At 36.9% G+C, this 27,371-nt stretch overlaps 1 protein-coding gene across 1 annotated transcript in view; it reads right to left on the minus strand.

Moving 5' to 3' along the window:
• Positions 1-27,371, minus strand: part of LOC144973154 (neuronal acetylcholine receptor subunit beta-3-like) — a 142,173-nt gene that overhangs the window by 27,236 nt on the left and 87,566 nt on the right. Inside the window, exon 3 of the mRNA XM_078915270.1 lies at positions 5,677-5,777. Within this exon, the coding sequence (XP_078771396.1) occupies positions 5,677-5,746 (70 nt within the window). The 5' untranslated portion in view covers positions 5,747-5,777. The remainder of the gene's footprint in view (positions 1-5,676; positions 5,778-27,371) is intronic.

Here is a 27,371-nt window from a genome sequence, read left to right on the forward strand (position 1 = left end):
GATCGTCCCATAGGAAAAAAAAGGAATAAAAAGTCAACAAGAAAAAGAAAAATACAAAAAGATAATCTACCAAGAACAATAAAACAACCCTCCCCCCCAAAAAAAAACCCAAACAAAACAACAAAAAACAATCAAACAAACAAAAATAAAAAAAAAGCAAACCAAAAAACCCCCACAAAAACAAAACAAAACAAAACAAATAAAAAAAAAAAACAAATCAAAACACAACCACATAAAAAATCATTCCAAAAAAAAAAAGAAAAAAAAAAAAAGAAGATAAAAAGGACAAGCGAACAACCCCCCCCCCCCTTTCCAAAAGAAAAAACAAAGAAAAGCAAAAACAAAAAACAACAAAAAAAAAAAAAAAAACAACAACAAAACAACAAAAAACAACAACAAAACAAAAATAAAATTAACCCACAAATTTTGCATAACAGAAGGAATTGGTTTATTCTCCTCTTATTCTTTTCTTTTTTGTTTTGTTTTTGTTTTGTTGATTAACCCCTTTCAGGCGAGCCCGACGATCTCGCCGTCCACCGGCGTGGCACGTGTTGAGATGTGTATCCCACCACCGTGGTTAATATTGTCAATCGGACTGGCTGAGTCATTGTTAGCCGTCCCGGGGTCGTACTCAAGGGACGCCGAGTGATTTTGGGCCAGTGATGTTTACTAACTGCTTGGCCTGGACTTGCGCTGAGGTTGACCTGAGACTAGCTGAGTCGATGCGTCAAATCCTCTCATATTCCCCAAAATCTCTCTCTCTCTCTCTCTCTCTCTCTCTCTCTCTCTCTCTCTCTCTCTCTCTCTCTTTCTCATATTATATATATATATATATATATATATATATATATATATATATATATATATATATATATATTAGGGCCATTTTGCTGTGCAGAGACAATCTAAATTCAGTTAAATCGTTTTTTTTTTTCAGGAGAATGATCATAATTAGTTCCTTCAGATTTATTTTTATTAATGCGCGTTATTTTCTGTATTTTTCTCGGCTGTCCCTCAATGAAAAGTTATAAAAATTTGTGTCAACCTCTGAATCAATTTGTCTTAACTGAAAATAAATTTTGAACCGTATTTATGCCATATCAAAAAAGTTTTCTTATTTAAGACCTATAAAAAACTACTCTTAAACCGCTGCCATAAGATTTGAGATTTTACACTGTTAAATATGTAAACAAGTTACGCACCACAAAGTAAGAGATGAATTTATCGTTTTTCAAAAAAAATCTCGTGCTGACACGGTAGTTCCAGCTAGTGATTATGAGTTCACGTCATACTTGTTTCCGAATAATAACAATTCGCTTTAACTGTTATAAACTTACAACTGAGGTAGTTTGTATTACATTTTGAATTAATTATTTATGGATATTATCTACATCATGTCGCAATTACCAAAGACTGATATGAAATTTCTAGCTTTAAATCATTTGAAATTGTGATTGTATACTCAATATTGTCAAATTAACAATAAATGCTGTTTGTATGCATTGAATTTGAATTTTTAAATCTATGCAGGAACGTTTCACAGAGCATTTAAAGGTTTTAAAAACATATTATGCTCATAAACGATACGATATGATACAATACGCAATCTCTATCGGTTCCACTCTCGTAAAGCTGCGAAAGAACTCTACTTGTATCCATCGATAAGCCATTACAGGGGACGGCTATGGTATTGGAATTTCACAATCAACCATGAGAAGATGGTTATCGAAATACGACAGAGAGATCACAAGTGTGGAATGACACGACAGAGAGATCACCAGTGTGGGATGACGTGGTAGGAAAAGGATCCTAGACAACTTTGATATGGATATCATACAAAGATGTACGGAGCTGGGTGAACGTAAACATACATCCGACAAAGGAATGGAGCCTGATAATTATGGCAGAAAAAGGCCCATGGGTTCTGGACAGAGGATCATTGTTATTCTTGCAGGCGGTAAAGATACTGGATTGAAAAGGAAATGCTATGCCATTTTTTTCTTCTCTGCATCGTCTAGAAGGTAAAGAATATAATTCTGGGGTAAATGCAAATGTGTATGAAGACTGGCTAAATACTGTTAACTGCCTTCCTTCGAAGCAACCAGCTGGAGTGTATTTGACAATGCTACCATTCGATGGCCCATGATTACATCAAGGCTCCAACTTCAGCAACTATAAAAGCGGACATGATTTCGAGATGTCAATCAGGCAGCACTACATATTCTGACCATTAATCAAAGGGCTAACTATAATCCTTAGTAAAAATGAAACGAACAAGAAACAGTTTTCAAAGCAGACTGTCTAATCAGGGAGTTTTGATACGAGGTTGCGCGACTTCCCCCCATATCATTGTGAGCGCAATCCAATCGAGGCCACTGGGCCTAAGTAGAGGGAAAGATTGAGAGGAAGAACACAAAATTTACTCTCACCGACGAGGCGATAAATTAAGTAATAAGGGAATTAGGGAAAAGGCATGCTCCAACTTTCGCAAACTGGAGGAAAATTACATATTGGATAAGGCGATGCTCTGAATCTTTCCGTAGTCGTTCGATTTCTTCTTTTCATCATACTCGTCATCAGAATGAGATGATTGATGCGTGTATTTCTTGATTGTTGTTGTTGTTCTAGTTGTTGTTATTGTTGAACATGTACATATTTGTGGAAACACTGTATCATAAATTGATGAATTTCTACTTTTGACTAGTCTAGATTAAATTTATTTAATCCCCTTTGGCATAAACACAAGTTATTTCTCAAAAATTTGCAATCAAAATAATATTGGAAGCGCCTAATGTTCATTTTAGTTTGTATTCATCAGTAATATGTATTGATAGTTATACATTGTATATGTCTGATAGTTGAAAATTGCCATTCGTTCCTTCATACTCAAATACCGTACGTATATCGTTTAAGTTTCAATTAACCGAACATTCCATTTTAACGAATTCCTTCAAAATGGATAAGCGGAAAATTCATATTTTTGATAATGTAAATCTTCTATGAGTTCCGATCCTTACCTGTCATCTCTGTAATAAGCGAAATCCTTTTCTGTTGTTTTTAAATTCACGAAAAAATACTTTTTAATTAAGACAAATTGATTCAGAGGTTCATACAAATTTTTGCAGCTGTGCATTGATGGACAGCTGAGAAAAAGAAGAAAAACACGGGCCACTTAATAGTCTTAAAAGTCAGTTCCTGACATAAAGAAATATAAATAGAAGAATAAAAACAACCGTAAGCGTCAATTTCCAAATTAGAACAAATAAATTAGTTTTTTTTCCTTTTACAATAATACAGGGTTCAGTCATTGGAGATATTGTGGTACTGTTGTGCGTACTATGCGTACTGTGGTACTATTTTTCGGCTATGTGGTCTTGTGATACGACACTCGCATTCGGATGGGAAGGTCCTGTGTTCGAGCCTCACTCGACGCGTAGTTGAGTCCTTGGAAAAGGCTCTTTACTCACATACTCTCACTGTACTCAGGTGTAAAATGAGTAGCTGGCCGTTAACAGCTTTGTGTCTGTCGGAAAAAAAATGTAATATCGCCTAGCAGGCGTCATGTATCGTTCTACATGTTACCAGTTGTTGTAAAGCGCTTTGAGCACCTTTAGTGGATATTGCGCTATAGAAAGTATGCGCTTGGCTAAGAAGCTCACAACATTGCCACCCGCAAGTATAACGGACCAACACACAAAACTTTGTGTAACCATGAACTTTTATAGTCTGAATAATACGGTTGAGTGATAATTACTCATAAAGGTGGATGGCAAGAAACAATAACAAAGACCCGAGTGACGTCAACTTCATTCTATCTATATAAAAGCTCAAGTCTCAAGTTTTTTTTACTAATGTTACAAGATTATATAAATAAAATGCAACGAGTGGTTAGCTCCTTCCACTTGAAATGGAAACGAATGTTATAAAAATATAACACACGTTTTCCTTGTAATAACTGTAAATAAAAGATTATTTTTCTATCTTCTCAAGTTATCAATATTTATATAAACAGTTTGCTTTGTTTAAAAATATTGGATAACCGTAGCTTAAAAATGCGTTAAAATAATTAAACAAGGGATGTATAATGTTTTCTATTGTGTATTTGTAATGGAGAAAAAAAACACATACTAAAATGAAAAAGTGAGGAAAAGACAATGATACAAGATTTTAAAAAAATCCTGAAAAGTGGATTTTACCAAATATATCCTAAATAAAGAAACAATAAAAAATATTTAAAAAGCGAGATTTTCTTGCAAAATATATACAAAATATAATTCCTAATATATCAGCTTTTCTCTAGAAAAATATGAAACGAAAAACAATCTCCAAAAGTCAGTCCCCCCCCCTTCCCCCTGCGAGAAATAGTGTCTTTTTTCAGCGTCTATGTGCTTTTGTGGTCTAGTGGTATGACACTCGCTTTCGGATCGGAAGGTCCTGGGTTAGAGCCTCGCTCGCCGAATAGTTGAGTCCTTGGAAAAGACTCTTCACTCACATTCTCTCAGCGTACTCAGGTGTAAAATAAGTACCTAGCCGTTAAAGGCGTTGTCTCTGTTAGAAGAAAATGTACTAACAGGCGACATGTCTCGTTCTATATGTTACGTGTTGCTGTTGACAAGGGACCCTTTGTAAAGCGCTTTGATCACGTTTAGTGGAAATTGCGCTATATAAAAGCTCAAGTTTATTTTCTTGTTTTTCCTTATATTTTCCTCTCCGCTTTATCTGGTACTGTGTCATTCACAACTTTTCATATTCTTATGATTCAATTGTAGAAACTAGGGTTCATATTCAGCTCGATGAAAACAATGATCCTTTGAAAGGATGGACGCTTCAAATGTAAAGCGCCAATCAATATAATATTCATTTATTCGTACTGGTATTCCCTTATGAACGATTTTTGGGTGTTGCATAGTTATAATGGTTTTAGGAAGACCGCCAGATCTTCTGACGAAAAGCCTAACCGGTTAACTCTGAAAAGACGCATACTTAAAAGTTTGGCCCTTCAAATATCGATTGATTTCGATGGCCCTCATCTTGGCAAACATTCTCAAACCTGGGACCTGTGAGGTATCTTGCACTACATTGAATGGATTATGGTTAGCCAGCTATGAGGTTAAAACATTCTTAATACGTTCATATTTCTTTTTCCAATGAAACAAATAACATGTCAACATAAACGCATTTGAATTTTATAATATATATATATATATATATATATATATATATATATTATATATATAATATAAGGCTGTCTTGATTTAGTTAATATCAAAGGCTGTTCAAAGTATAATTATCCTTGAAAAAAGAATGCTCCTCAATAAGACAAAACAGTAGTCTTTCAGGACCATTAGACCCATGGGACGGGAGTTTATCCGGTTTCTATAGCGTGAAGTAGCAATTGCTTGCTATCCTTTGGAATAGAGGTTAGTCAATCGCAAAGTACTTTATGCCAGATTTAACAGACCCAGCTACCCATTCACTGCTGGTGGACGAGCAGAAAATATATCTCGACTTCACTCTGGATCGATCTAGGTCCCTATGAGTGTCAAGCGAATGCTCTACCAACTGAGCTATTCTTCATTAATATGTTTTCTTAATTTGCTCATTGTCAAAGGCAGTCCAAATTATAATAATTTCTGCAAATCGAGATAAGAGAAAATACTACTGTAATTAACTCACCATCCACAGAGTCAATGAGGACCAACCAAAAGGCCAAGAGCGGACAGAAAGCCAGGAGCGGAATATTCATCCTCTCAGGATTGTGTAGGCGCCTTGCCTGGCTGAAAGACATGATAGAATGAGAGGAGTTATTTCAAATAAATAGAAAGGCTTATCAAAAGCAATGTTGAATTCATTACATACAATCAACAAATATTAAGGTTAACGTATTATCATATGGACAAAAACAGTTGAAGAAGTGCGGATGGAAGGTTGGTAGAGTAAATCGCACGACCTTTTCGGGGCATACGTCCTTTACCTTTGGCTTTCGGATTTGCCATAATTTGGAGCCAAACGCCCTCAAAATGCTCATTAAAGGCACATCCTTTCATTGGCTTTGTCGTAGAGGAACATTCAAACGTGGGCATCGCCTCAATGAAAAATAAAAACCCATGTAACTTGCTTTGAAAGGGGCTTCGAAATTTTTAGTAAGGTTGTGAATTTTTTCTTCCATAGTTCTGTTTACGTAATTGTTAAGACATGCTTTCTATTATATAAATCATAAACCCAAAGGAAATATACTATTGATATATTTAAAGTAATTATTCGGCGTTATTCTCCTCTCTTTCTCTCTCTCTCTCTTTCTCTCTCTCTCTCTCTCTCTCTCTCTCTCTCTCTCTCTCTCTCTCTCTCTCTCTCTCTCTCTCTCTCTCTCTCTCCGTGTTTTATACCAGAAATGTCTCCGAGTTTTACTTCCTCTCCAATAAGACAGGGCTTCCCCATGAGGCTGTCCTCCAGAGGGCACTTAACCTTTTAACAGCCGATCTGATTTTTTCTCCAACCCACTATTTCTCTCATTATCTATCTGCTTATTAACTGCAACTGCCGTTCTCTGGGAGAAAAAAAAACCAACACGAATTTGATATTAATTAGACCAGAAAACTCATCCTGCGAATATCGATCGATTAAAATGACCCTCATCTTACCAAAAATTAAAAAATAAAAAAAAAGCAAAAAACAAAACAAACACATAATCAAAAACAAAAGTAGACCCTCTCAAACTTGGGACTTCGTGAAGTCCAAGGTTTGGTAGTTTTTGCTAAGACGAGGGTCATTTAAATCGATCGAAACTTGTAGGATGAGTTTAAAACCTCGCAATAAATGCAGGGCAATACATTTAAGTTGTAAATCTCGGATGTAGCAATAACAGTGATGCGTTTGTTTTTTCAAGTGCATTGCATTACCTTATATACAATACCACTTGGAGTTATTTTTGAAATCCTACAGTTTTGAATAATAAAAGGTTCCTGGGACAGAGATTCTGCCAAGAACGAAGAAATAAACACATTTCGACAATAAAAAGAAGGGAAATTCAAAACAAAAGAGAAGGGAGGATCTGATACATTTTTTTGCGAGAGAGATCACATAATTAGATAGATGGCAAATATAAAAATTATAAAACTATTTTTTACAGATTGATATAAAAGTAAGTTTTAAATTAAGGATGATTTTATCACCCGCTGACTCAAATGATTATTTCGACAATTTGCTATGGCAGAGTGATCGGCCCTTAATTTGACGTTGGGAATCGTTTCGATCTATGTTAATTTCCACACTATCGAAGTATAATAATTAAAATAGATGAGTGCCTGTTCCTAATAGCCTTTATTTCCCCCACTAATATTGCGGACTCTCCACCAGTCAAGTAAAATACAAAGAAACAAATTCAAAATAAGATATACAAATTCCCAAAATAAACAAATCCACCAAAATTAAATAGAGAGTCAGTAATACCAATAGATATAGCACAAAACAACAACAAGAACAAAAAAGGAAACAAACAAACAAACAAACAAACAAAAACCCCCAGCAAAAAACGAATGGGAATATTGTTTTTAAAGTCGTGGTTAATCGTAGTCAAAAGTGTTATTAAACTGTTTGACAAGAATAATAAACGTTCGCTTAGTTTTTATTTACTGAGAATGGTGTTCCAAATCTATCAACGAAATCAAAAACTTACTAAAGCAGTCTCTCTAATTATTGAATATTATGAAACATTAGCGAAAATTTTCCGCTCTCATGGCTGACACCTGTTGGCACTGAGCTTCAGCTCAGTGTATTATGTCTAAAGCTTCCCTCTTTTCGTCAAGAAAGAAGCACGACATGTTGTGTGGACGCATAAATGGCTATCCGAGAAAATTAATATCAACATCACCGGGATAGACATGTCAGAGGCCTTTGACATGATAGATCGCTATGCCCTGCTAAATATACTGAAAAAATAATAACCGACGATGAAATTAGACTTATGCGTTTCCTGATCAGTAAACACCAACGTGACCGGAGCAACAACCCAAATACCGTTCTTAAGTAATATTGGATCACCCCAAGGAGATAGTCTCAGTCCGGTTTTGTTCGTTGTACACCTGGAACATGCGCACCGTTTTGCCTGCCCCTCAAACTGTATTTGAATCCCACCTTCCATCAGAAATAGCATACGCAGACGATATTGATTTCGTCACTAGAAAAGATCTCAACATAAAAGTCGTACCAGAAGCATTAGAGAAACACACTCTTTTCGTAAACGCCGATATAACCGACATTACGAAACTTGACAAAGACGACCAAGAGTGGAAAAAGACAAAAAATGTGGGATCGTTAATAGGAGACAAATAAGACATAAAAAGACGAGAATATTTGTCGGCAGCCGCTCTCAATAAGCTGACACACGTATGGCTGAGAAACAATAAGCTGAAAAGAAAAACAAATATAAAGCTATACAAGAGCCTTTTAAAATCAGTACTTATTTACAACTGTGGAACATGGTCACTAACAAAAAGCGAAGAAGATAAACTAGATGTCTCCCATTGGAAACAGCCCAGAAGAATTCTAAATATCCACTCCCCAACCAAAATAAGTAACGAATCGCTGTACATTAAATGCGAAGAAACGTCGCTATCGATTCAAATTTTGGAAACAAGATAGATACTTTTTGGACATATCTTAAGGAGAGACAGAAATAATCCAGCTAATAAGGCATTGACGTTAATCTTTACACCAAGCGGACACAAAGGCAGACCCACAACAAGCATCAACACTACGATAAATAAAGACCCCAAGCGCCTCGATGACACACAATAAGTGCGATGCGAAAAGGATTTAAAACACCTGAGACCCATCGCAGCAGATCGTCATCAGTGGAAAGAACCCACTCAACAAATCAGAGAAGCTGCCAAAGCGTCCCAGTCCGAAGATTAGGAGGCGATCGACAATAAGTCAAGTAAGTCAAGTTATCCAAAATGGTACCAACCAAAAGAAATGTGTATTGATAACTAAAACCCCTTAACCTCTCCAAATAATTGCAACAACGGAAGAGAAGGGAAGAAAAAACCCCAAACTTTCCCACATTAATCAAGGAACACCGAAAAAATATAACAACTAATAATTTTACATTGCTATGAAAGTAGGTTGTTTCTGTATCCTCACAGGACAGTGAGGTACTCCAGAACACAAAAACAAAGTTTTTAAAAATACAAAATAGGGCCAAAGAACATCCTTTGATCCAAACGCTTGAGATGCGGCCTTACAAGAAAAAAAATATTAATGCTGCCAACATTACTGAAATGAGACAAGAGTTTAGATACCAATTATTGTTTGGAGCGAAAAGAAAGGTAAATACTAAATGTCTTTTTTGTCACAAAAGTAACAAATCTAGGCATTTCTTAGAGGAATTAAATCACTCTTTAGCATGGTCCTAAATTCAAAGGTTTCTTAGCTCCGAGAAAACACAAATTGCACGAAATCCGATTTTAATGCACTTTAGTCGTTGGTGACAAGCGGTTAAGTAAAATGCTCATCGTTCTTGAACAATAACTGAGCTTTACTGGGTGTGGCTATGTGGCCGAGTGGTATGACACTCGCTTCTGGATCGGAAGGTCTTGGGTTCTAGCCTCGGCGCATAGTTAAGTCCTTGGAAAAGGCTCTTTACTCACACTCTCTCAACGTACTCAGGTCTAAAATAAATACCTGGCCTTTGTCTCTGTTAGAAAAAAGTGTATTATTGCCTAACAGGCCACATGTCCCGTCCTAAATGTTAAGTGTTTCTGTTGGCCAGGGACTACTTGTAAAGCGCGTTGAGCACGTTTAGTGGATATTGCACTAATAAAAGCCTTATTTGTCAGATCAGATTTGGGTCTAAAATTACCAAAATGGCACCCTAATTCACACCCGTCTGAATAATTCAAATTTAAAAACTACTTTGTTTACTTGCTGGAGCGACATGCCTTTATTCAACATGTGAAATAGGCCAGGTTAATTTAAGTGGGTAATTCTCAAAATTACTCTCTCCCCCCCCCCCTCGCCTCCCAACCAATACTCCAACCTTTACCGACATAAATAATTTCAACAAAACAACAAGGCTATTTTGAATTTTAAGACGGCATGTTTCATTCGTTCTATTAATGAAACCCGTTAAAAAATATTTGATTATGGGAAACATAAATCTCCAGGGTGGCAATGCTTTGCCTTCACATCAAAATAAATATATACCTACATTTTCGACGTTACTTTTCTAGATTCTAAAACACAGGTAGACTCAAAGACAGTTATGAATACTAAGGTATTTTTCTGTTTCTTATATAACAAAATTGTAGGATATATATATATATATATATATATATATATATATATATATATATATATATATATATTATATATATATATGTATATATTGAATCGTGTTGGATACAAATATGGTACGAATAGTGCTCAACATGTAACAATGGAGTGAATTATTATTGTAATATTTACCACGATATTTGAGTCATCGTGGTAAATATTACAATAATAAAAAAATGTATATATATATATATATATATATATATATATATATATATATATATATATATATATATATATATATATATATACACGCACTTCGATAGCAAAATCTTTTCCAGACGTTTTGTCCTTGGGTACAGCCGTGGCCTTTGCAAAATAAAGGCCCGATACTGACCAAAAATTACGTCACAAAAGAGGACGATGATCACCAAACGAAAGTGAAACATGAGTTGTGTTAGAGTGCTCAAGAAAACAAATGATTCCATTGGCTGAGCTATTCAATACAACTCACAATACGCTTCAGCAGTCGTAACGTCACTTCCCTCGTATTGACACATGGTAACTGAGTAACTGGCTCTAAACTATCGGAACAATTGTGGACGCCCTCATGAAATATTTCTCCGAAGAGCATAAAAACGTATCCAGAGGGAAAAAAAAACATTATAAATCTGATCATGTTTTGACTTTTACATATTCTGATCACAAGACATGAAAAGTTCTAGCCAGCATGAAGAATAAAAAGTACCGATTTTCTTTGTTTAGAACCACGATGGCCGGCATTGCTGGGCGACATGACATCAGACTATTGAATCCAATTAACTTTTTGTTTTCTGTTATGACGAATTCTCTTTTTGGTCGGTATCAAGCTTAGAATAAATAAAATAGATAAAATAATAAAATTCCCTTTATTCATCCCATATGGGAAATTTTTCTCTAGGGTCTACTCCACTCCAAGGGAAGACTGGAATAATCCAGGCGTCAGTCGAAGTCATGCAACGCTGCAAATTGACCTAGGGCGAGGGCCTTGCTAAAGGCCACACAACGCCGCGGCGGGTGATCGAACTCGGTACCTTTCGGGTATGAAGCAAAGACCGTATCATGAGCCAGATAAACCCCGGTTTAGTTAACGAAGGCTACGATGCGGCTCTTTACAATATGGACTCAATCAACTTCATTGTGAATGAATGAGTACTAATCACCCAACTGGCAGTCCAAAACAATAACAGGAAAGAGAACACGTCGACTTCATTCATTCTATTGTCTGTAAACAGCCTTGTAATGTTTGTCCAAGTGGGTTTGAACGAGCACATATACTGCCGTTTTATTAAAGAACACAGTATGTGCTATTTGATAAACATTGCATATAGGTAGTATGCGCTTGGCTAAGAAGCTCATAACATTGCCATCCGGAAGTATAACGGACCAACACACAAAACTGTGTGTATCCATGAACGTATATTGTGGGGTTAATACAGTTCAGTGAGCATTACTCATAAACGCGGATGGCAAAAAACATCAACAAAGACCTGAGTGACGTCATCTTCGAACTATCTATACTGTGTTTTTAATAACAACGGCAGTATATGCAGGTCTAACATCCGAACCCACTTACGGGCCTAGTTTAACATTGTTCTAGTGGACACTATTTTGTGTCTTTTTTTTTTTTGAGAGTTCCATTACAACAACGAGCACATAAGGAATTGAGTTATCAGACCTGCAAATAAGTGCACGTCGAACGCGTGTCACAAATCCTGTGTTTTCATTGGTCAAAATTCAACTGATTAATTTCTCAAAGTTTGAAATCGGGTAGGATATTAGGTAGGAATGGGGTACTTATTAATTCAAAGGAAAGAAGCTTTATCACAGGCTATCCACTTGTTATGATAAGAACTGAGATATGTAAATGTCACTAATCATTAATCATTAATAAATTAACATTAATCATATCTGATGGAGGAAGGTTATTAACATTTTTTTGTGTGTAAGCGAAGCGGTGGAAGTATTGTTTGTGATAAGAGTCAAGGTTGGGGAATTCTGCCTTACTTTAAAAAATTAATATTTACACATTTTGAAAACTCGAACTTTAAAATATCGATCGATTAAAATGTCCCTCATCTCTCAAACCTATGATTGCCTTAAATCCAAGATTTTTGTGTTTTTGACAAGATGAGGGTAATAATTTTAATCGATCGATAGTTGAAGGACGAGTTTTCTGGCCAAAATTTTAATTACGTGCCTTTCCAGAGTACGGATCTTAATTGGTTAATGAAGTGGAAAACTTACAAGATCCAAGATTCATATCCTTGATTGTAGATTCAGTTTTGAGCATTTAGCTCATTCCGAAATAACACCCATTTGTTGAGATGGGTGACATATCTTTTTTTTTGTTGGATACAGGTATGCTCCCTGTAAATAATGGCGTCCCTTTGTCATAATTGTTGTTATGTTTTTCTTTTTTGCATTTTGATCAGTTATACGGAGTTCTGACACTTGGTGTCTCCTTTTTTAAAAGCTACCCCCCACCCCCCTTTGATTCTGGGATGATAAAGTAGTATTCCGTCTCCTTTAGTTGCAAGTGACGCAAGACATTCCAAGCGGTGTAAAAATTAAATGAATTTTGACACAAATACCCAATTTTTAAATAAAATACATTGGATAAACAGCCATTGACTATAACAAAAAATGGACCAATCTAATAGAGTTCAAAAGTCGTGACGTCATTTCCCTCGTAATGACGCATAGTAACTAAGTAGCGGGTTCTAAACTATCGGAACAATGGCGGACGCCCTTATGAAATACTTCTCCGACGAGTACATTCTGATCACATGACATGTGAAAAAGTTCTAGCCAGCATGAAGAATGAAAAGTACCGATTTTCTTTGTTTAGAACCACGCTGCTGGTTTCTGGGCGGACGTGACATCATACTCTCATCTCATCTCATGTAGTTCCATATCTGAAGCAGACGTCGGAGGTCATCTTCCGCCAAGCTGATCTATCTCTTGCCAATTCTATTAAAGCAGCGCCACCTTTCTCAGCTTCATCTGTCCAAGTTCTTATCCCTTTCAAATACGTTATTCTTTGTCTTCCTCTTATTCTTTTTCCATTCATCTTTCCAGTCAAGGCGAGTATTTCCAAACCAGGGTGGCGGATAATGTGTCCTAAAAATTCCATTTGGCGTTTGATGATTTTGTTATCAGTGATCTTTTTCTGTTTGCCATTTCTAAAATTTCTTCATTTCTTTTCCTTTCCATCCATGACACCCTCATCATTCTTCTGTAAAACCACATTTCCACTGCCTCCAGTCTTTTAACCATGGTCTTGTTTATGGTCCAGCTCTCACAACCATATAGCAGCACAGACAGTACATAGCAATCCAGGACTTTGATTTTTGTTTTCATGCTAATATTCCTGTTTTTCATAATTGTATGCAGCTGGTTGAATGCATTCTTCGCCATACCTATTCTTTTCTTTATTTCACAATCTGATTTTCCATTGGATGTTACATTGAAGCCTAAATATTTGAAACATTCAACTTGTTGTATTGTTTGTCCTCTGCTTGTTATTACACAGGCTGGTGGGTTATTATTTTTAGATACCGTCATACATTCTGTTTTAGATATATTCAGTTCCAGTCCCATATTTTCACTACTCCTGACTACAACATCCAGTAATTCTTGTAGTTCATGTTCAGATTCTGCCAGTAGAACCGTATCATCTGCATACCTCAGATTTGTTACATTCTTTCCTCCAATACACACCCCCTTCTTATGTTCGATATCTCTTAATATCATTTCACTATAGAGGTTGAATAAATCTGGAGACAAAACACACCCCTGCCTAACTCCTCTTCTAATAGGTGTAAAACTGCTTAGTTCATTGTCAACACGCATTGCTGCTTCTTGTTCCCAGTACAAATTCCGTAATATTCTTAAATCTTTACCATCAATGTCCAAGGATGATAGAATTTTGAATAGTTTTTCGTGTTGTACTTTATCAAAGGCTTTTGAATAGTCGATGAAACACATATACAGATCTTTATTTACTTCAATACATCTTTCCATCAGCATTGATAATGTGAATATTCCATTTCTGGTACCCTTGTCCTCAACAAAACCAAATTGCATCTCCCCAATTTCAGGTCGTATTTTATTTCTTATTCTTAGTAAAATTATCTTCAAAAGAATTTTTGTGAGGTGGCTCATTAGGCTAATAGTTCTGTGTTGTTCACAATCAACTGCCCCTGGCTTTTTTGGTAGTGCTATAAAAATGGATCGTTTCATATCAGTTGGCATTTTTCCTGTGTCATACACTTGATTTAGAAGGTTTGTGATGAATTCAATCCCCATTCACCCAGGCCAGTCAAGGCTTCAATTGTTATGGCATCAGGTCCTGCAGCTTTTCCATTTTTCATGCTTTTCATGACGTTCCTAACTTCATCTTTCATTATAGAAGGCCCTTCCAGTTCTTTTATCATAGGCATTTCTCCTCGATTATCAAAAAAAAGTTCTTCAATATATTCTGACCATCTGTTTAGAATGCAGTCTTTGTCCATGATGGTGTTTCCACGCTTGTCTTTGATGCATCCACTTTTAGCACCTGATTTAGTTTTGTTTGTCACTTCTTTGATTTTCTGATGGAAGAATTTGCCATTTTTTTCTTTGCAGGACATTATATAGTGACATTGTTCATTTATCCAGTCTTCTTTAGCTTCGTTGCATTTTCTTTTTATCTGCCTGTTCAGAGTCTTGTATTTTTCTTCCTGATTTTTGGCCTTTCTTCTCTCATTCATTAATTCTAATATCTCTGGAGTAATCCATTTCTTCTTCTGCAACTTAAGTGTGGTTGGAACATTTTCTTCTAATGATGCAGCAACACTGTCTTTAAACTGCTCATATTTCTCTTCTATATCTGTTAGTTCTCCAAGCACTTCAAACTTGTTTCTTACTGATAGTTCAAATTTTTCTTGTATCTTCTGTTCCTCCCGGAGAATGTCTAGTTGGTATTTAGGTTTAGCCTTTGCTCTTTTGCAGATTTTCAATTTAACTCGTATGGGGCATAGCACAGGTATATGATCGCTGTTACAGTCAGCCCCCGGCATAGATTTGGCATACAAAACCGAGTTTCGGAAACGTTTGCTGATGAGTATGTAATCTATTTGGTTTCTCACTCCATCTCCAGGACTTTTCCATGTCCACTTCCTTCTATTGTGGTTTGTTGACCAAGTATTTGTGATTGTCAGATCATGTTGACGGCACCATTGAATAAGACGATCACCTCTGTCATTTTTGTCTCCCAGACCATGTGGGCCCACAATATCTTCTATTCTTTCTCGGCCCACCTTGGCATTAAAATCGCCCATGATGAGTTTTATGTCTGAAGACTTAAACTGATGCATTGCTTTATCTATTTGTTGATAGAAATTTTCCACTTCTTCATCATCGTGACTGGTGGTTGGGGCGTATATTTGTAAAATATCAAAATCAAAAGGTTTTGCTTGTAGTTTGATTGCCATTACTCTGTCTGATATGGGCCAGAATCCTTTGACTGCTCGCGCCGTTTTATTATCTAGTATAATTCCAACTCCCCTTTGGTGTTCTCCTCCCCCTGAGTATATAATTTTACAGTCATCATAATTAAGTTCTCCTGCTCCTTTCCATCTAACTTCTGATAATCCTAAAACATTGATATTCAATCTCTTCATTTCCATAACTACATTTGCTAATTTTCCTTTCTGGTACAGACTTCTTACATTCCATGTTGCTGTTCGTAATGTTTGGTGGTGCACAGTAGCTGGATGACGGTCGAGAGTCACCTGTTCACCTGCATGACTATCTCTACCGGACGAGGCTGTAATCGAGTTGCTCGAAAAACATCCATTGACGTCGTTGACTAGATTCGCTTGGACGGACATCATGACGATCTTGGGATGATACGTCAGTGGTTTCCCGTTGCCTTCTGACGGATTTTTATCTGGTTTACTCCATAGCCTTTTGACCTCCCGGTCATAACCCACAAGGCAGTGGGAGCATTTGGCAGGTTTTAAGGCGCCTCCCATTCACCTTGATAGTCCCTTCATAGAGTATATGAGGCATTTTGTATGTGTAGCTGTGCTGCCAGACTACCCAACCTCACTCTCCACGACTATCGCCAGTTGGTCCGCGGCTTTACAGCTAACCTATAGATCAGGATCTGTAGGCCGTTCCACGATCCGCCACCTGTGGACGCGCTGGGTTGGGGATGGTCCTATTAAATGAATCCTATTGAAACTGAATTTTCTCTACTCATATGTCTGGAGTCTTGACACATTGTGTCACCCAATTTCTCATCTCAGAAGGTCTTGGGTATGACGTGACATTCGCCATTAAGTCGTCTATCTGTGTCGGCTTGTGTAGGAATTACCCTACGTGGACATTCACGTAGTTCCAGGTCTGATAATTGAAGGCAATTCTGCTGTACTCCGAGAACAAAACAAAGTACACTTATTCAAAATTTTGCCCCAACCCTCCCCAAAGCAAAAAAAAACAAAAAAACAAAAAAAAAAAAACAAAAAAAAACCAACCCCCCCCCCCAAAAAAAAAACACAAAAAAAAAACACAAACCGACAACCAAACAAAAAACGACAACAATAACAACTCGTCTTTGGAAAATCGATGGATTAAAATGATCCTCATCTTGTTAAAAAATCCAAAACTTGGGACTTCATGGAAGTCTATCGATATTTGAAGGGCGAGGTTTCTGGTTTTAATATTAAATATGAGTTAATCCTAAGTACGACAGAATTGTGGACTCGTTTTAACATTGCTGTAATCAAGTAGCTAGCTATACTTTGCGTTGGTTTGGGAGTATTTCCATTGCAACAATAAGCCCACAACAATTGGATTCAATAGTCTGATGTCACGTCGCCCAGCAACGGCGGTCATCGTGGTTCTAAACAAAGAAAATCTGTACTTTTTATTCTTCATGCTGGCTAGAACTTTTCATATGTCTTGAGATCAGAATGTGTAAAAGTCAAAACATGATCAGATTTATATTTTTTTCTCCTCTAGATACGCTTTTAATGCTCGTCGGAGAAATATTTCAAAAGGGTGTCCGCCATTGTTCCGATAGTTTAGAGCCAGTTACTAAGTTACCATGCGTCATTACGAGGGAAGTGACGTTACGACTGTTGAAGCGTATTTCGGTTATCAGTTTGTATCAACTAAAGATAACCGAACTAAATAAAGTGTAATTAATCAATAATTTCTATTACCGAAAAAAAAATCAATCTAAAAAAAAAGATAGATACATATAATTAGGTCACAAACAAGTAGTCTGTGTTAACAGAATAAACCACAATGTCAGCATTAAATGTAAGTGTTGCTTTATATCGATTAACTATACTCCGGAAATAAAAGAGCCAAACCCAATTCGTGAATATTTAAATGACAAGGGAGATGACTGCATAAATGATATCATTATACTGAATACTTTTAACCATTTAAATGCCGTTCTCTGGAAAAAAATAGCACCAGGTATTTTAAAATTTGGCCTGAAAACTCGTCTTTCAAATGTTCAACGATTTAAATGACCCTCATCTTGACAAAAACTCGCGATATCCCAGGTTTGAGAATTTTTGCCAAGATGAGGGTTATTTAAATCGATCGATATTTGAAGGACGAGTTTTCTGGCCAAATTTCTAAATTCGATTTTTTTTTCCAGTGTACGGCTGTTAACTGGTTAAACCGAGAGAGGCTAGAAGGATCGATGTTCCCTTTCTATACAAAAGGGTCACTGGTTGCATTATTAATGCTTTGATGCTGGCAGAGGAATGCGCCCCAAAGACAGGATGTACAAGAATTGAAAGAACACTATGTCACAAAAGGTGAAGTTGTGTAATATTAAAAAGAGGGATTGAATGCGATGATGTCAAATGAAACGAATGATGTAAGCGCCAGTTGGATTAGCATACGTCTGAGGGCAATGAACTTTAGCATACTGTGGGGGTGGGGGATGGGGTGTTGGTTGGGATTTGGTCATCTTCTTCTACCGATACCGTAACTAATTATTGGATTAAATAAACCATTATTTATTTCATCAACTTGTCATCGAAGGGTGGAAATCCAATCCAATCCAATCCCAAATAGTTGCAGCTTAATGTGATGAAGATTGACACAACTAGGTGTCAAAAGGAATTGATCTTCTTTTCTTTATCCGTAACACAACACGAGAGAGTGACCTTGAAAATCTGCTAAGTCGCATTTTCACTATTCAAAAAAAAGAAGAAAAAAAAATCCAAAACAATAACAACAGCAAAAAAGAAAAAAAAAACCAAAAAAAAAAAAGAAAAAAAAAACCAAAAAAAAAAAACAACAAAAAAAATAAAAACAACAAACAAGTCTTGCTACAACCAGACACAGCAAGCGGTACTATCTAAAATATGAATAAAATGAATAGTAAAGAAATATAGACGGTCTAGGCTTATCATCCAAATAACAAGCAAAGCAATAAAAAATCGATTGTCTTTGTTTTCAAACTCCAAAGTCATGCCACACAATTATCTAATCTTAAAATAAACAGAGTTGGGAGTCAAAATTATTCTGTTCAGCCCTTGTTAAATTTTTGTCATCGAGTACAGAATTCCTGAGAAATCTAAAAAAATTATAAAACTATTTTTTTACAGATTGATATACGAGTAACTTGCAAATCTTTGGTAAATTAAGGGTAATTCTAAATCTACCACTTATTGACTCAAATGATTATTTATAAAATTCGCTAGAGCCCAATGAACGGTCCTTTTATTGTTTGATTTATACAAAGTGGCGTCCGGGTGGCTCTCAGTGAGAGAATTAAGCAGCGTTTCTGCTTCCTCTTATCTTACCCGTAGAAACGGTGTCTACGTTCCATTGGGCACTGTGATCGTCAATTTGAAGTAGGGAATCCCTAGTTGGCTGTCCTATTGCTTGATTCATTTGCGCTCACCTACAGGCATTATTACCGGACCTCTTTTTATCGTTGAGGGCTCAAAAGATTCGTCTAATTTCCACAATACAAAAGTACAATCATTAAAATAGATGTATGCCTGTAATAGCCTTTATTTTTCCGTAATATTGCGGGTACTCCACTTGTGTTATAAAAAAGTTTTTAGAGGAGTACGACGTGTTCTTTATTTTGTAAAACAGACAGTTATTCGGATCCTCATTGAAAAACGACGACTCTTCTGCATCGCATTGCATTTTTTGGGTAATTTGTTTAGTGACTTAAAGATGAACATACTTGTCTTAATTACCTCAGATACCAAATACCCTGATGTTCTGAAACTTTCATTTTTTTTCTGATGATTTTAATGAAGTCAGATTGCTTGAGAGTGTTAACTCATTTCTATCTGGACGTGACTTCGCAAATTTTGAAAATAACTTCCTTAATTCCCATTACATTTAGATCTACTTCAATCTCAATTTTATTAATCTGGATCATTTCGATATAATACCGGACTGATGTGTTGAGTCGCATATTAGAAGGAACGATATTGATGTCACTCAGCTCTTTGTTATTATTTTTAGCCAGCCATATTTATGAGTAGTCCTCACTAAATTCTTATCAATCAGACTATAACGTTCGAGGTTAATAATAGTTTTGTGTGTTGGAACGTAATATCCGGTTGGCGGATGTTATGTCTTTTTATGGCTAAACGCATAGCAGCAATATATCGATCGATTAAAAAGGCCAACACCTTGTTATAAATCATTTAACTTAATACTTAAAAGAAAAGTCGATGTATAAAGTATCTGTCTTCAGGCAAAAATGCAAAAGGTGATTTGTCAGAGTACGACAGATGTATCGTGATCACGACATATTGTTTGTTTTGTCTGTTTGTTTTTAAGGGTTTAAAGGCGCTTGCAACACATTTAGTTTAGGACATTTCAATGTCAGGTAGGATGAAAATAGAAAAGTAAAAAAAAAGAAGGTAGTTTTACGATTTGAAGCTCACGAGAATAAGTAAGATAAAGGGGTCTGGTTCAAATAGGGAACAGATCTAGATTCTAAGAGCACACTATAAGTGTAACAATTTGAGATCACCTAAAAGTCTCATCCAGACACAAGTACAGAATCCCGACTTTGTAATCTTATGGTATGACACTCGCCTTCGGACCTTAGGCCCCGGAATGAGTTCCGCTCTGAGCGGAGCAAAGTTGAGTCCTTGGAAAAGACTTTATTCACATTCTCTTATCATACCCAAGTGAAAAATGAGTAGCTAGGGGTTAATAACGTTGTTTCTGTCGAAAAAGAAAAATCAATATCGCCTGACAAGGATAATATCTGGTCCTACATGTTAAGTGTTGCTGTTGGCAAGGGAGATTTGAACAAGTTTAGGGAATATTGCGCTATATAAATGCCCAATTCTTTTAGCTATTCTTCTTATAAGCATAATTGTCTTTGTTTGATTAAGATTTGAATGGGAAACGCAATATTGTACATTCAATTTTTTGACAAGGGTTATCAGAAACACGATTGCGCCTCTTTTACTTTATCAATTTGTGAATTTATTTGAACAATATAAAACCTTTCAAATACATTGGGTGTTTGTTGTTCAGATGAATATATAGGAGTGACCTATAGCAGCGTCGTGAGTCTATCAATCGCACGAATTGTGCACTCTGAAGGTATATACCATTTATAACTGATTCGGGCTGATATAATATGTCACTTCTAGGAGGCTTATTGGGACGGGAGACGACTTGTGGAATGCGAGCAGCGTATCATCTCACCATCCAGAACGTATTATCCCACTTAATCGGAGTCACATACACACCTATGCACACATGCACCCACACACACATATATATATATATATATATATATATATATATATATATATACAAACACACACACACACACACACACACACATATATTATATTCTTTTATAAAATAATGTTTTCTGTTCCACCAATGATAAATTTTTGCCCACGAACACAGAATTACCGGCAAAGCTAAACATTTATAAAGCTATTTTTTTTTACAGATCGATATAGTCTACCACTAACTTGCGACTTTTCTAAATTAAGGGTAGAGTTTTATCACTTATTGTTGATTCAAGTGATAATTAAAAAAAAATATTCTAGGGCATAATTATGCGGTCATTTGACGATGAGTACAGATTTGGCTTTAACTGCAAAAGTAGCATGTATAATATATTTTTTTAGCGTGAGCGGCATAATTTCAGTTTGTAATACATTTCCTCAGGGAATTTAATCATCTATGGAATAATTAAATATCGGTAGACTTATTCAATTTTATCAGTCAAATCGAAAGAACTCGTTTGTCAACAGTAATATATTTTCGGTCATGGTTGAACTCGTTTTATTTTATCTGTCTATCTGTAGTAGTAGTAGTAGTAGTAGTAGTAGTAGTAGTAGTAGTAGTAGTAGTAGTAGTAGTAGTAGTAGTAGTAGTAGTAGTAGACTCTAAAAAAAAAAATTAAGTGATTACCTGTCGAAATTTTGGTCTACCGTGAACTTGAATGCAGGCGAAAGTCTTCAAGGGTTTAACTCGACGTGTTCATATCTGCAGGTCTGATATCCGAACCCACGTATAGGCCTAGTTTAGCATTGTTGTAATGGCCAATATTTTGTGAGATTTCCATTACAACAATGAGCCAATAAGGAATTGGGTTATCAGACCTGCACATAAGTGCACGTCGGCTTACCTAGATTCGCCCATGTCAGGATTTTGATTATTTGCTTCTTAGATTTGGAACAAAGAGCAAAGAGAGGAAAACACAACAGGGTGTGTATGAGTGGGAAAGGGGGGGGGGGCTGCGGGGAACGATTGATGAACAATATCTGCACAACTGGTTACGTGAGAATTACTATATCTTTCTTCGCAAAGCAAATCCGAGAGTAACGAATGCCAATGTTAGCTAAAGACCTGGCAATGGATAATGATGACGATAACGACGACCATGATGATTATGATTAAGATAATGATGATGATGATGATGGCGATGGTGATAATGATGATGACGATTATCGTGCTATGATGATGATGATGATGATGATGATGATGATGATGATAATCATGATAATGATGATGATGATGATAATGATGATGATGCTGATGATGATGGTGGTGACGACGACGATGATCGTAATGTAAATGATTATGGTGAGGATGATAATCATAAAGAACATGATTACGGTGATGAAGATATTGATGAAGAGAGATGAGGATGATGACGATGATGAGGACGGCAATGACATCTTTGTTTTGTATCTCCTAATGATAGCGAATTATACGATTCTTACACTCTTACTGTTTTGAACTTCCGGACGTTTTCCCATCCGCTGCACGAGCTTGCGAGTGCTCGTTGGGAACAAAGTTCGAATTCCATAACGCAAGACTGTACGAAGTATTTTATTCTACTCCTCAATCAATTCTAACTTCGTTTTCTCTGAATAAAAGACATTGATAAAAAATACTTAAATGATACTTCATTTTATTATAAATACAACTATCTATAGAGAAATTTAAAACTTGATAATAAATTTGACGTCATAAAATATTATTGTAAACTTGATATCATTATCGGTTAATTTTTCAGGGTAAGGAGTAAGGAGTAAAATAAGGTACATAAATTTAACACCAGACATATTATTAGGCAGTGGTATAGATAGTTCGAAGATGACGTCACTCAGGTCTTTGTTATTGTTTTTTGCCATCCGCGTTTATGAGTAATGCTCACTGAACTGTATTAACCTGACTATAAACGTTCATGGATACACACAGTTTTGAGTGTTGGTCCGTTATACTTCCGGATGGCAATATTATGAGCTTCTTAGCCAAGCGCATACTATCTATAAATAAATTTCAGACAGAGGCGGCCACGCCGCTGTACAGCATGTGAGGGGGGGGGGGGGGGGGTTGAATTTAACGTAAAATCTCCAATAGGATGGGGAAATGAAACAGTGCAAAACATAGTAATACAATAGGGAACAAAGGTGTGATGCAAAAAAAAAAAAGGTGTGTGCAAGGTGTCTTTCCCATGGGCATGACGACGAGGTGCCTCATCGCCGGCTCGAGGCAGGCTGCTTCCAATCTCATTATTTAAGTCCTTTTCGTGAGTCCGAGATTGCATCAGCTGACACCACCACACTGACACAAAGAGAGGAGAAGGAATTTTGAAGAAATACAGAAGAAAAGAAAAAGAAAAAAAAGAAAGAGAATAAATAATGTAAATGTGACCCACCACATCTACTCGAGTTCATTAAATCGAAAGAGGGAGGTGTGCACTTTGGCCAAACTGCAATAGAATAAAAACTGGGGAGGGGGAGGGGGCGCAATTTGACCAATCCATAGAAGACAGGGGGGGGGGGGGGTGCGCTTTTTGGGCATTTTCTAAATTAGGCGAGGTCAGATGTGATGTGTAAAATTGTTTCCTTTCAATCAATTCTACGGTTTTTAAAAAATTCTTTTATTCCCTCTCCCTTTTTTTTGTGTTGTTGTTTTCCCATTCGGTGAATTCTCACCAGCACATTTCGTGAGCTGAAATTTAATAGAAGGGGAAGGAGGCGGAGGGGGCGGGGGAGTGTTGCGAATGAGCTTTGTGGAGGGAGTGGGGTTGCGCAAAAAATAGCCTGAGGGAGGTGGGGGGGGGAGGGGGGGGGATGCGTCTATTTGATACGGTAGAGTATCCGGTATCATGTCTGGTTGACCCTGATAAAGAGTAGTCCTTTAGAGTCATGAAGGCCAAGGAGCCGGAGTTTATCCCAGTTTCTATGGCTTGAAACGTTCAATAAAAATGCTTGCTATCCTTGGGATAGGATGCTAGTCTATCGCAAAGTACTTTCCACTAGATCTTACAGATCCAGCGATCCAACCATTGATCGGTGGACGTGTCCGGAAAAAAATCTTGACTGCACCAAAATCGTTCCTGGCCCCTTTGCATGTAACCCCAGCGGTGATTGAGTTAATGGGTCTTGCTGTTTGATCTGGCGTCACGTACTTTGCGATAGAATAGCGTCCTATCCAAAGAGTAGCGAGCAATTGTTTTTGTCAGTTTCACGCTATAGAAACCGGGATAAACTCCAGCTCATAGGCCTAGTGGCTCTTCAGAAGGACAGCTTTTCATATTACTGACTGTAAATGCCATTTTTAAAACATCTAACCCACCCTGACATAATCCCGATTAGAGGAGATGGGTCCGTCACTAACAACGGGCACGTATGTGTTTGTCCATTTGGCAAAATCCGTCGGATGTCGCATGAGCTAGTTTTGAGATAAGAAAGAGTGAATAAAGGTGAAAAATGATTATCTGCATGTTTTTCGTTTTTTCACTTTATATCGTTCTCATTATCCCTCCAAATACATTCTCACATAAAAAATATTGAGCTTTTATCTAGCTCAATATCCACTAAACGTGCTCAAAGCACTTTACAAGGCCAACAGCAACATTTAAACATGTAGGACGGGACATGACGCCTTTTAGGCGAAACTACATTTTTTTTCGGACAGATACAATGCTGTTAACGGCCAGGTACTCATTTTACACCTGAGTACGGTGAGAGAATGTGAGTATATAGCCTTCTCCAAGGACTCAACTATGTACCGAACGAGGCTCGAACCCAGGACCTTCCAATCCGAAAGCGAGTGTCCTACCACTAGACAATAGCTGCATAATGATTCTACAATTTGATGTTTATATATATGATTTAATTGATTTTTTTTCTGAGCTCTATTATTATTGATGCGAAATATGTCTATATCTTGCATTTAAAAGCGATTTTTTTCAGTTTTAAATTTTTTTGGACCCCGTCCCTCACCCCTCAAATGCGAATAATTTCGACCCTAATTAAGATAATTACAAAATTCAAAATTCATGTAGACCAAAAATGGTGCCTCTATTGAAATATATAATAATAATATGGGATTCGAATTTTTCCGACTTGCGACGGGTTTTGCCATATCAGAATATGTATTAACAGGTCTGATAACCGAACGCAATTATGGCCTTGATTTAACATTGTTGTATAATGGAGCTTATCTTGCGTTGTTTGAGATTATTTCCATTACAACAATGCGTCTATTTGGGTTATCAGACCTGAACATAAGTATACGTCGGTCACAGGGGTGGTGAATTCGGCTACTGATGCAAATTAAGTTTTTACCCGAGGGAACGAGTGCGTGATGGTATATTTTCTAAAAGATGAGTCAGCAAGGTGCTAAAAAAGTAAACTGTAGAAAAGACGGCGAAAGGGATGGAGGGGTGGAGTTCGGGGTAGTTTTGTGTGTTTGTGTGTGTGTGTGTGTATGGGGGGGGGGGGGTTGACTATATCATTAGAAGTCCCAGGTTTGGAGAGATTTTGAGAAGATGAGCTTCATTTTAATCGATAGATATTTGAAGGAAAATTTTCAGGGCTAAAACATTAAATTTTTATATTTTATTTTTATTTTGGCAGAACACGCAAGCTAGGTGGTGGTGAGATGATTGAACTATAGATAGTATGCGCTTGGCTAAGAAGCTCATAACATTGCCATCCGGAAGTATAACGGACCAACACACAAAACTGTGTGTATCTATGAATGTTTATAGATAGAATGCGCTTGGCCAAGGAGTTCACAACATTGCCATCCGGAAGTATAACGGACCAACACACAAACTCTGTGTTACCATGAACTTTTATAGATAGTATGCAGATGACGTCACTCAGGCCTTTGTTATTGTTTTTGCCATCCGCATTTGTGAGTTGTTCTCACTAAATTGTATTAACGAGACTATAAAAGTTCATGGTTACACAGAGTTTGTGTGTTCGTCCGTTATACTTCCGGATGGCAATGTTGTGAACTCCTTGACCAAGCGCATTCTATCTATAGTCTGGTTAATACAGTTTAGTGAGAACAACTCACAAACGCGGATGGCAAAAACAATAACAAAGGCCTGAGTGACGTCATCTTCATACTATCTATAGTCAGGTTAATACAGTTCAGTGAACATTACTCATAAACGCGGATGGCAAAAACAATAACAAAGACATGAATGACGTCATCTTCGAACTATCTATTGATAGTATGCGCTTGGCTAAGAAGCTCATAACATTGCCATCCGGAAGTATAACGGACCAACACACATAACTGTGTTTATCCATGAACGTTTATATAGTCGGGTTAAAACAGTTCAGTGAGCATTACTCATAACGCGGATTGCAAAAAACAATAACAAAGACCTGATTGACGTCATCTTCGAACTATCTATATTGTTGATGGTGGATGTGTAGATTTTTAAAATAGAAGGAACGAAGTTGACGTCAATCAGCTCTTTAAAAAATAAATTATCTGTAGGCAGCCTGTTAATTAAAGACTAGTTATCACTTATTATGTCAATCAGACGATAATAATATAGGGATACACATATCGTTTTATCTGTTGGTATGTTTATTCTGGCTGGCGGATTTTGTGAGTATTTAATCTAAACGCATATCATCTATATGTAAGCCTTTATATATACACCTTATCGCGTATTGTGATCAAAGCGCTTTACAATGGGTTCCGAGATAGCAGAGACAATAAATGTTAAAAATTGCAATCTAACCCCAAAAAAGTTTCAGACACTTTATTCTTGTAACAACCCCCCCCCCCCCCCCCCCCCCAAAAAAAAAAAAAACAAAAACAAACAAACAAAATAAACCTGTCGCCTCAGACCTTTGCTTGCCATTCTTGGTTCTCTGTCTCTCTCTCTTCGTCTCTCTCTCTCTCTTTCTTTCTCTCTCTCTCTCTCTCTCTCTCTTTCTCTCTCTCTCTTTCTCTCTCTCTCTTTCTCACACACAAACACAAAAAGTAATAGGGGTCAAAAGGAATGTGGGCCTCTGCTAGGGATAATCAAACCTAACAAGTTCAGAACAATAGGCCGCCATTCTTGCTTCTCTCTGTCTCTGTCTCTCTCTCTCTCTCTGTGCCTCTCTCTCTCTCTCTCTCTCTCTCTCTCTCTCTCTCTCTCTCTCTCTCTCTCTCTCTCTCTCTCTCCCATAAAAGGTAATAGGGGTCAAAAGGAATGTGGGCCTCTGCTAGGGACAATCAAACCTAACAATTTTACAATAACAACAATAACAACAACAACAACAACA

Source organism: Berghia stephanieae, chromosome 5 (assembly GCF_034508935.2).
Source record: "Berghia stephanieae isolate SIO BIC M18660-M18661 chromosome 5, UCSD_Bste_1.3, whole genome shotgun sequence".
NCBI lineage: Eukaryota > Metazoa > Mollusca > Gastropoda > Nudibranchia > Aeolidiidae > Berghia > Berghia stephanieae.